The sequence below is a fragment of the Corvus cornix genome, chromosome 3 (genome assembly GCF_000738735.6).
Source record: "Corvus cornix cornix isolate S_Up_H32 chromosome 3, ASM73873v5, whole genome shotgun sequence".
In the NCBI taxonomy this organism is placed as follows: Eukaryota; Metazoa; Chordata; class Aves; order Passeriformes; family Corvidae; genus Corvus; species Corvus cornix.
The window spans coordinates 58,231,338-58,243,434 of NC_047056.1; the positions used below are offsets into that span (position 1 = coordinate 58,231,338).

Consider the following 12,097-nt stretch of genomic DNA (forward strand, 5'->3'; position numbering starts at 1 on the left):
GGCTGTTCACGTATAAAATGACAGCTACCCCTGTCACTCTCCCAAGGGAAAGATATTGCCTTTCAGCACTTCTTTCCCTGAGCCTTCCTACTATCCTTTGTATGGTTATTTGTGTTTGGCTGCTCTGCCTGTGCATCTCTCCCTCTCTCTCTCTCTCTCTCTCTCCTTCCTCCCCCTTCCCCTCCCTCTCTCCCTCCCTCCCTCTCTGTCTCTCTCTCCCTCTCTCTCTCTCTATGCTGTTGCTGAACTGCAGCTCCCACTGAAATTTGCACAATCAAAACCAGCTCTCATCTCAAACAGCAGTGAATCACACCACCTGAAGAAGAATAGCAAATTGAGCACGGTATCCTCTATCCTTATGCAGCATGTGGTACCAGTAGCACTCAGGATGGATGGACCTGGGTTTATGTGAGACCCACTTAGCCTGAGGTCTTCTGCCTGTGATCTGGAAGCTGTCATGGGATTTTACAGGAGTATATGTATTTAGGGGATGTTTTTAAGAAGCTAATAGAGAGCTGCATCTGAAAGCTGGAAAAGGCTGCTGCTGCTGCTGCTGCTGCTGCTGCTGCTGCTGCTGCTGCTGCTGCAGTAGCTGGTGCAGCAGGATGAACGTGTAAAAGACAGCTGTGCCGGTGAGCCTCCTGTCCTGCTCTGTCTTCATTAACTGAAAGGATACAGAAGAAAACACTAAGCAAGTGCCACACTGGCACACTGGATCTATCACTGTGTACCCTTCACTGTGGAAAATGGTCAACAAAGACATGAATGGATTTCCAGTCAAGAAGTGCTCAGCCTTTCAGTTTTTTAAAAAGAGGGTAAGATTTTCCTTTAATTCTTTCTTTCTTCCTTTCTTTCTTTTTCTTCTATTATTGCTGCATTTGTTACTCAGCCAGAGCAGGCAGAAAGTCATTGAAGAAGGAAGGGGCACTGGTCTCCTACTGTAGCGAGTCCATGGCACGGGCAGTTCTACTGAACACCAAGGGCAGTGGCAGCGTAGGTGAAGAGGAGCTGGGCAGGGGGACGGGGCTGGGGGCCCGAAAGGCATTGTGTCAGCACTCTTTGCTGTGGAATGTGTGCCTCTATCGCAGCTGACCCCAGGGCTTGACGCAATAGAGCCAGCTATTCAGGCTGGGATAAGGCTCTCCAAAGCAGAGTGCAGGGATGTTGCAGCTTGTCTCTGACATGCTCCTCCACACCACCTACAGTTATGACTCCCTCCACACCTTCCATTCACTTTCCTGAAGTGTGGCATTACCCACATCCATTCATCATCTCACAAAGTAGGAAAAGAACTAGAGCAAAAAAGCATTTGTGAGCTCAGGAAAATACTTCACAGCTTGTAATTTGCCTGTAATCATAATTAATGCAGGAGAAAAGAGTAAAACTGAGCTACACCTGGATTTGATTTTCTTTTCTATCCTTTAACTTAGATATATTAGGATTTAGAAAACATTTGCTATGTATTTTATTGGATGTTTTCCTCAAGGAAATGCAAGTGTAACTCTCTCATCACTTTAGTTATGTCCTTTCTGTTTCTTTGACTCTTTTATAGTGACAATACTGCACACTGTTTATTTAACTTGAGCAACAAAGTCATTTCCATGTGGGAGCAGGACAGGTATTCTGAGTAAGTCTGGGTAGACCCAGACAGGAGGAGCAAAGCATCAGAAAGAGATTGTTAGCAGGGACTACACTATGGAAAGGATTTCCTGAGTGATTAAAACGACAACCCTCTTTTTAAACAGACTGGAGTAGGAGCAGATAAGCTGCTCCATTCACTCATTAGTTCATTCATTCATTCATCCCCATTCATTCTCTCTCTCTCCATTATGGCAAGAATATGGCCAGTCTATTTAACCCTTCAGACCAAGAAAATGAAGCCTACACCAGTAACTAATTTGCAAGCTGGGGTCAAACCCTTTTGGGCATGAAGATACCACATTTAAGGGCAGATGTGGAAAATACTGGCAGGAAAATACTCAGAGGAAAAAAGTGCAGTGTGAGCCAACATTTGTTGCTTCCAAGGTGGTTTGTAGAAGTCTCAGACTGATAACACAAACAGCATGCAAATTCAGCCCATAAAAATGGTTCTCATCCCAAGATGCTTCTCATTTAAGTACACTACTACTGTAGTAGTATGTCTGATAGTCAGCTTTCCAGCAAGGGTTTATCTGTTTTTTTTTAAACTGCTTGAAGGTTTTAATATAATTGTATTTTTAAAGAGGAAAGTAACTGGCATGCAATTCCTGTATAAGGTTCCTGTATTGGCAACTGTCTTCTATCTCTGTTTAGAGCCACTGAGAAGTTACCACTGGAAACCTCTACCTAATTTTGTTCTAGAAGAAGGGAGAATTTTGATCTGTGGTTTTGGGTTTTTTTTCAGAGCTATATTGATAATCAGTGAATTTTCAGTTGAAAGCAATTGTTAATTGTACTCACATTTGAAGAAACTGGCATACTGATACAGTCCTGGACAGTGGATCGGGACAAATAGCTGTCTTTGGTTTCTGAAGGTTTTAATTTTAACAGATGTTGCCTTTTTACTATTTTGATGAATATAGATGAAATCACTAAAAGCAATTTAGAGACAAAAAGAAGGGAATTCTCTCCCTATACATTTAGGTCAATAGATATATGTTTTCATTTATGTTTCTCTTACCCCTCTTACCCTCCTCACAGGAAATCCCCATTGTCCAATGTCACTGCTTGAAACACACAAAACCAAAAAAAGCTACATGTTCATAACGTGTTGCTGGCTCCCAGCAATATATCTTGCGTTTGCTGGACTGGTGACATGCTGCATGTTAACTACTGGCAGAACAGGGAGAGATGGTTCAAGAGTTGATTTGGTCCCCTGCCAGTGATCTGTACTCTCTGACTGAACAGCCACCAGAATCCTGCGTGTACAGAAGCATACTTGCAAGGTCTGAGTGTAGTGTGTGGTAGAGTGGTTTGTCAGGTTGCAGTCCCACAGCACCAGTGCTCCATAACCAGTGGATGCATCCCACATCCAGAGTGAGGGGCAGGTCTTGCACTGCAGAGCCCGGCAGTCCTGGCTGCTGGGTGACGTATTGCTGTCCCTCCTTACTGGCAGATGCCTGAAACCCAGAGAAGGAGATTTGTTATCTGGGTACTGCGTAGGCTTCTCCCAGATCACCAGCAGGGTCTATGATGAAACAAAGGATGGGGCTCCGATCTCTCCAGTTTGAAATCACTGTGTCTGTCTCCTCAAAATCTCACATTTCAAGTAGAGGTGCTTTCCAAGTCTAATTCTAGAAAATCCAAATCAATATAGATTAAAACACACTAATTTTTGGGAAATGCTACTATTTTTTCAACTCTGTTAGATTTTTTTTGGAAGAAGGTGCCAGATATATCTTCATTGTTGTCATTTTCCATTGAGACTTATGCTTTCATTAAATTGCAATCCTGTTTGTTGCTGTGTCCGAGTGCAGAAAGGACTGGCAGAGCTCTGTGGATTTAGACTAGGCTGAAAGTGCATTCAAACATTGACTTGAATTTGAGGAACAGATTTTTTTTAAGCCTGGCTTATTCTCTGATGACAAAGTACTGACTCTCTGGGATGCTGCCTGCTGTGTCAGATGATTCAGGGTATGGACTAATCATGTCCAGAGGTCAGAGAACAGGAAGGAAAGGCTGAAATTAAGGGCAGCACATTTAATTAAAATAAAAGGGGAAATAGAAACTTTTTTTTTGCAGAAAAGCAACAAAATAGGGGGACTTCATCCACTTAAAATGGGTGCAGCTTGGAAGAAAACCAATGGATTTACGATGCCTGTCTTTTTTTCATTGCAAGAGGTGTAACAAGTAATTGTGCCTAGAATCAGAAGTTTTAATAGTTAAATATTGGATTTTAAGTAAAGATGGCACAAGTCTAAAAAGAGGAGGGGAGAGAAGAAGATAGGTCATATACAGATATAAGGTGGAAATCTGAAGTTAATCCAATGAAGATAAATTATAAACACCATTGTTCAAATAATATTGGGTCATGGCATGAAAGGATTACCTTCTGACAAGGCTGGGAGGTTAAAAGACATTGTTGTCTAAAGGCACATAATTACCTTCTTTTTTACTGCCATCCTTTTCCCTGTCCACTGACATTGCATACTGGATACTGATATAAACAGCCCATTAAACAGCTTTGGCTATAAATGGCTGAGAAATCCCTCTTTTTCATATACTAGCAGCAATTTGACTTTTCCAAAGTTAAATAAAAATGTTTTGCTAATTGGCAGAAGTCACATCCCTCTGTTTTGAGGGGCTTGCAGGTCTCATTCTTCAGAGCTGGGCAGGATTACTCACACAGCAGGACCCTGCCACTTCAAAAGATCACTGAATGTGGTAAACCTACAAATACGCTATTCCTCTTTGGCCAACAGGATATCCCGGGGCAGAGTGGCTTTTCATTTTCACCTACTGCCATCCCTGCCAGATGTTTTTTGGCAGGTGGCTGTTTGTGATATTTGCACTGCCTCTTCTGTTGCATTGGCCTACCTTATAAAGATTTGGATAGTATTTTACAATATATGACCTTCTTCATATCAAAGTAACATGCCATGTCATATATCACAACGCCAACCAACATGGTTAAACCAGGATGAATGATCATGAACTGTCCCTGCCACTTAAACACTGTACTCATTATGGTAACCTCAGTGAATATGGAAATTCATTATCCTCTTAGGTCTGGACCCAGACCAAATACAAATTTATTCACAATGTGAAGAAGATAAATGACTGATAAATGGGAAAAGAAATAGCTGTTTTCCATAAAAGGAAAAAAAAAAGAAACAGGGCATGTCTTAGAGAGGAAGTTTATTTCAGGGATTAAGGATTTGCTAGTCTGAAACCTGATAAGGGAAAGAATATCCATAATCCTTTTTCACTGAGAAAATTTACATTAATTAGGAATTTAGGTCAAGCTAGAGTGAACACATAGGAAGGAAGAGAAAATAGCAACCTTTGTTTCTATGCAGTTTTTTTAAATAAGTAGTTTGTGGAAGCCATGCCCTTCTCCTTTCTAGGTTGAAATTTTATGGCACTACATACCGGCAGCTTTCTCCATACACAAGCTGAAGAGACTAACTCATAAACATCATCATGCATGAAGATGACAGCTCAGGCTGCATTAGGGCTCAAGGCAATACATGGCTGAGGAGACTGCAGAACTACCTGAATACCATTTTTAGGACTACAGTAATTTAGTGATACAGAAAGCCCTTGAATGTAGTATTTCCAGCTGACTTCCTACAGATTATGCTCCCTCTGGTAGATTGTGCTGTGGGAAGACTGCTCTCTGCTCTGCCACTTTTACAAGTCTAGAAATTCATTTCAGGGCTAGAGTTACCTTTTATTTAGGGTAATTGGGAGCTTACTTAGAAGAAAATGAGAGACAAAGCTAACTGTACCTGAGGAAATTCTCAGATTTATATGGGATGACTGATTATAATGCTACTTTTCTTAGCTGCTTGGGCCAATGTCACAAAAGTACATAAATTTTAAAGCTGATTTCCAGAGACAAGGATCTTGGCTGACTGCAAACAAGGCAGAGACTTGCTTCAGCAGAGACTTTTTTCCCATATCCCTTGTTCTGTGCAGAGAGGTGCTGAGAATCTGTGGCTCTTCTTAGCATCAGCCAAAGTTGTAAGCACTCAGCCTTGCCCACCACAGCCCCAAATGCCTTCATCAGTCTATAATCTGAGCATTGCAGGCCACAACTGCCACGGGGCTTTAAGGTAACTGGGATGAAGGTGGCCTTATATCTCTGTCAGTCTTCAAACCTGCTACAGACGCTCATTGAGCTGACCAGTAATTTTCTCATCTTCTGTCTATCAACTGTTTCCTGAAAAAGCCTATTAAATAAACACATGGGATGAAATATGAGAATGGGTCAGAAACAGTGTAAGGCCCCAGTACTGGTTTTCCATATAAAAATCTGTTTTGTTCTGTCTTCCCATTAAACCAAGATGAGTTTTGGGTTGGGATCAGTGGTAATATTTTGGTTTTCAGCTAGCATACAGGAAAAAATTTATGAGACAAAACTGGCAACACCTAGACAAGAAAGTATCTGAGTCCCTTGTTCAAAAGTGAAATATGAAAATGTTAACACTAAAGTATAAAAGCTTGGAATAAAATAAATAAAAGGAAAAAGAAATAGGGAAGGATAGAGGAATGACAGCAGAATGAAAGAAAAGGAAAGAAAGAAAAAATATCAAAACAGAGGAAAGTCTTCTTATTTCTTTTTCCTTTCTCCCTCCTCTAACCTCTTTCTTTCTCTTTCATAAAAAATGTAATACTAGAAAGCACATCCACACTCTTTAAGCTTAAGCTTGATCTTCTTTCCTAAACACGTCTTGTAATTCCTACCACAAATATGTCAAGCTAATGCTTGAAATTGCCCAGTTCTCTTCCAGTTTTGGAAAAATCACTCTGCTTGAAAATTCAGAAATCCTCCTCTCATTTTCAGCCTAGTTTTACACATGACCAATTTATTCCCATGTGCTCTTCTACTAACACAAAGCAACAACTTATACTGCTCTTGTCCTTCCCTCATATATACCACTGGTGTATTTACAGAGAGCAGTCATTTCTCCTTTCAGCTGTATTTGTCTAAGCTAAACAAGACAACTTCCTTTAGTCTCTTCCTTTAGGATAGACTTTCCATTGCCCAGTAACTCTAGCAGAGGGACAGCTATCATATATGCTGGCCAAGAGATCTCTTCGGGGTTACTGAAACATCCATACTGTCCTCTTTCAAAGTTCTTTCTCGTGGAATCTGCTACACACTTCTAACCTCCATCCCACTCTTCTCCTCCCACTCTCGTCCTCTTTTGCTAAGCAGATCTATGTGTCACTGGCAAATTTTCTGAGCACAAACCTAGGTTCTGTATCAAACCCATCTCCAGTAGTAATGTTCCTCTTGACAATACACTTTTAGCTTGTTCCTTTATCTCATGATTATTTTTGTAAGACTGTTCTTATTCTCCATTTTAACTTATTTCCCCTGTGTTATCACTGTGTTACTGAGTTACCAAAGAACATATGGATTGGATTATTTGCTTCATCAAAGGAAGATATCAGGCAAGCCTGGCATACTTGTAAATGCATGTTGCATGTTTATCTCGTTTTCTACTGAACTCTTTAAAAATTGCTCTCCCTTCAGATGTGTCTTTTACATAGTTCCATAAGGTTTTTTCTTCTATGCTGCACATCAGTGTCCTGGAAAACTCAGGGCACAGAATTCATCTAAGGATTTACTTTTTATCTCACCTCACTCTGACAAACGGACTTCTTTAACTTTTTTTAAATTTCAGATTCTGACTGGATTTTTCCAGACACACTCACAGCTCTTCTACCACTTTCAGGTCCTCATTATCCACCATCACTAAAATCAAATAGTAGTGGGGGGAGGTTCCTTTGAGAGCCTGCTCTGGCTCATTCCTTTCAAGATCAGATTAGATATTGCTTGAGTCTGAAGAGTGCTTTGGTCTGCCTTCATTACATGCCTTCAGAGATGAGCATGGCTTCTGTTTGGGGAAGGGCCAGCTGTGAGATCTCCCAGTCTTCTGCCAAGTGCATATTAACTGTTTTAAATGCCACAGAGTCTGAAGTCAAATTCTTAGAGCAATTCTACCCCTGACACAATCATATGCTATCATAGCTCAGCAGCCTCAGTATCATTTACCCTTAGTCTAAACATCCAAATTGTCTGAAAAACGTTGTGATGCAAGAAAATGTCAGCAAGAAGAGCAGCACAGAGGGTTTTGGACACCCTTAGCTGTGTGGTAAGAGGTGACGCAAACTGAGATACTGAGAAAGCAGGCAGCTGTGTCTGCTGAAAAATCAATGTGATTCCTCTGCCAAATGGGGAGATTGATAAATAGAATCTGCAGGGGCTGGGAAGGACTAAGAGTTCGGAGCAACTCTGTGTATATGTTACCCTATCTGCTAATTAAAGACCTGGATTTGATGAGGGTTGAAAGCTCAGGGGAGGTCAAGGGTTGTGTCCATAGAGAAAGGAATCAGAGAATTGAAAGCAAGGAGAAAGCTTATATCTTTCTAACAAATTGGCTGATGGAAGGAGGAGAAAACAGAAGGACAGGAACCATCTCTACAGAAAACCATGTAAATGGAGATGCTAAAGCCGTGGAAAACCAAGCAAGACCTAAATACACAAAACAGTGCTGCAAAATCAAATCAATAACGCAGTATGTTTTTTTTCTAAAGAGCATGTTATCACAAAATAATTGCCAGTGGTTGTTATTTACAACAGTCACTTTTATAGCAAGTCGATTAAATATAGGGAGTAAGAAAACAATAGCTCCAAAGGCAATAAATCTTAATGTTTATTGAAGACTCTGCACTGAGAGATTTCCAGATCAGCTCACAAGCAATTAACCAAGACTCAAAATGCCCTTACAAGGTAGAATAATCATACCCATTTCACAGATAAGTGCACAAAGAGAAAATAGGTAACTCAGTCAGTCAGACAAATTCATATAGAAGACAAACATTATTCTTTCTTTCCTGACCCTTACTTTAAGTTTCCACCACTAAAATAAAAATTTCCATTTCTTGAAAGAGCAGCAGCAAACATCTGCTAGGGTTTGTATGGCTGAAATTTATGCAGGCATTTTAAGCAGCTTAACAACACCAGGACCAAAATAATTTTCTTTCAAGTGGTCAGAAATGTTTAATACAGTCTTGCTGACATGGCAGTGGCATCACAAGATGCTAGATACTGTGTTAAGTTGAAAAGCTAATATTTCCAGTCTACTCAGCTCATTAAAAAATTGCAAAAGAAAAAACCATGACAAATTGGGATTCTGCCTGCCCTGCAAAGTCAAGAGTGCCAAGGGGCATGTTTGTATTAGAAGTGTCTTCCAGCATGACCAAGCGTGTTCCTGTACTGTGGCGCATCAGGAAATGGCTGAAGAGGTGACAGCCTGAGACTGGAGCCTGCTGTGCTCCATAATCCAGTGCTTATTTCACTGCTTTTGTGTCTCCCACAAGCAAACCCCAATAATCAAATTTCTGCATAACATCAGGAGCACAGATAGTGAGCCGTGCACGGGGATATGGACAGACTCTGGTTTGGTGTACCAGCAGCAGCAAACCATTTAATGTCCCAACTCCAGTGAAGGAGGAGCTGTATATACAGTCAGATGCTGCAGCTCAGTAGTCAAGGGGCCACTTTTACAGATGCCAACAACCAGTCTGCTTGTGCTCTTCAGGGTCACAAATATTTGTACACTGTGCAAACCGTCCCGTGGACGTTCAGTTGTCTTCTGAAAAGGTCCAGAGGACTACATGTGCTAAAAATCTCTGTTGTCAGGCAATACACATTAGGGCTTTTCTCAAAACATTCAATGTTCAAAAGGAGGAAGGGGAACCCTTCGTCCACTGCCAGCTGATTACAGATGTAATATGGGGATGGAACATGGCCCTGGGGTTCCCATTCTGGAAAGGCTCCATTCTCACCTACCCACAGCAGCACTCTTTCAGCATCCCTGTGGGCTGGGACCTTTTCAGCAGGTATTTTTAAGGAGCTACCTTGCACCAGTACTGGGTGCTAAAGGAGTACGCAGGAAAACAAACTCATTGCTACTCAGACTCCTGTGTAACATTTGACCCTGGGAAGCTACCTCAGCTATCATAAGAGACATCATTTGGCCAGCTGTCTAGATTGCAAGCTCTTCCAAATTGAGAAAAAGAGACTGACAACACCTAAATAATTCAGGTTCAAATCTCAGTTGAGACTTCATGGGCACAAATAAGATAGTGAAAATCGCTGGGTACTCTTGCCATCAAAATTATTTTATATGACTGACTGGGAAAGAGTTGGGAAAGAGATCTTTAATTTTATTTTATGCTCTGTTTTTATTAGATATTTGTCTTGCTTCAGTCAGTTCCTATGTATGCTTTTTACTGAGGCTGTTAAAAGTTTTCAAGTGTGTAGCAGAAATAAGTGAAAAAGGTTATTAAGTCAAATACTTGAACTGCAGGTTAACGATAAAAATTTAGACGTATTGAAAAAAATTTTACCCAAGAATAGGTCTGTAAAACGGCTTGAAATTCTTTCCATGTTAATTAATTAAGATCAGTGAAAAAAATACACAGTTCTTTCACTACCTTTAGTTTTCGAAAAGGATCCCTGCCTTATTCTAATGAAAGACTGTTAAGCTTTAATAGCCTAAACTGTAGGTAGGTTGGAATTTGAATAATGATAATTTATTTCTTACTTTAAAATTAATTACATTTTGAAGCACATTGACATTGTTTGACACAGTCTGATTCATGCAAAACTTTGGATCCCGTGTTCCTCAAGGGTTAATTTAAAGGAGGGCTCCTTGCAAGGACAGGAGTTGTAACAGCAACTTTTCTGCTTGGAGTGTTGGAATAAACCTCTATGCTATGGGAGCAGAGTCACTGTGGGAATCCTCTGTGTAAAACCTTTATGACTGTTAGGCTGTGATACAAAGAACAACTGTAAGAAAACTCATGTGATGAGAAGATAATGGAAGGTAATGTTGGAGGAGGACAGGCTGTGATACACAAAGCAAAGCAACCTTTAGCTCAGTAGTGTGACCTTTTCTTCTCAAGCCAACAGACTGGAGGTGTGATTAAAACCAAATCTGCTGTGCCTCCAAGTTTTGTGTTCAGTTTGCATCCTGGCTCCATGTCATCATCTCTCCTGCTCCACAGACACCCTGTCCCTTTATACAGCAATATGACTGACTTCAGGCTGATTTCTTGTTCATCTCAGAAACTGGTAGACAAAGTTAATTAATAACCAAGCCTTTTTATTTAGGACTACTAGTCAGGGATGGTCTTGAACTCTCAAAAAAAAGATACACATGAATGCTGCTTGATGCTTAGCAGCACTGTAGATAGGCATCCTAAAGATGCAGCCTTCACCTCGAGGTATTTTTAACACCACCAAGACCTTTAGAGAGGTGGAGAGGCAAGAAACAACACAGTCATCAGAAGGGGATTTAGAGTCTCTCTTCATTATCTTGGCCCTGACACTTCTGTTTTAGCTCCTGCATTTCAGTTTGACAATGTCTCCCCAGTGCAGGAGTTATGATGCACATGGTGGAGATGGGAGATGTATATTTTTGATAAGGAGATTGTGAGATTTGTTTCACCCTGTCAGAAGCATTCATTAGTGTCCATTCTTTCCTAAGCCTATGGTATCCATGCATGCACCTTTCACCAGCTCCCTGTGAGAGGAACAGGTCTCATTTCAGATTCAAAAGTTCCCTTATTTTTTATGTCTCTTCTTTTGTGCTGCACTTTTTTTCTTTTTTTTGGTACAGTTGTAAGAGAGCAAAGGTGACTGCTCCAGGATATCTTGCTTGGACTAAATAAATTATTTCCTTCTCTACTTAAGATTAATTAAGAAATGTTGAAGGGAAAAAAGGTCAGAGCTGCTCTGAGATTGTTCATTCCATTCCCCAATTATTCCGTATATACTAAGCCTGAAAGAGCTGTAATTAGATATGAGACAAGCCTGGTGAGGTTCTCTTTCTGTGCAGTTCCAAGAACACTGGCAGTCCTCCAGAAGTCAAATATATAAATAAATCATCCTCTTTTCACCAAATTTCTTCTGTTTACCATACTTGTCTCTTTTTTCTCTTCAAGGGCTAACCAACCTGGACCTTTCCCATATAGTAACCTGTGTACTGAATAGGCCCATACAGAGATGAAGAGAGAGATTGCTGCTTCTCCATTGCAAGCTGCTAGAGAGTTCAGCCTAGCAGTGTGCTTTATGAAGCTCTTGGAGTAACTTGTATGAGTCTTGGAAAACCCCAGCAGCTTCTGCACCCAAGTATCTTTGCAGATGTGTGTTTATATGGGATCCAGACAACCACTCTGGGTTTCATACCAGTGTAGGTATGCCACCTAAAAATTAGTTCCCTTGGCCTAGCAGGTGAATCAAAAGCAGGTGTTCCACATGCCCAGATGCTCTGCCAGTGAGAGAAATGATTCACAGGGATGGAAAGGAGCTGAGATTGGTGCATTTGCTGCTTTTCCAAATGTTGCCTTCAGTGAAGAAGTTACTGGCCAAGTGCAC

General features: G+C 40.8%; 1 protein-coding gene across 1 annotated transcript in view; it reads left to right on the forward strand.

Moving 5' to 3' along the window:
* The first annotated feature begins 610 nt into the window (after window positions 1–610).
* The window catches only part of SGK1 (serum/glucocorticoid regulated kinase 1), a 71,090-nt gene continuing 59,603 nt past the window's right edge, over window positions 611–12,097 (forward strand). The window contains exon 1 of the mRNA XM_010401317.4: window positions 611–815. Within this exon, the coding sequence (XP_010399619.2) occupies window positions 747–815 (69 nt within the window). The 5' untranslated portion in view covers window positions 611–746. The remainder of the gene's footprint in view (window positions 816–12,097) is intronic.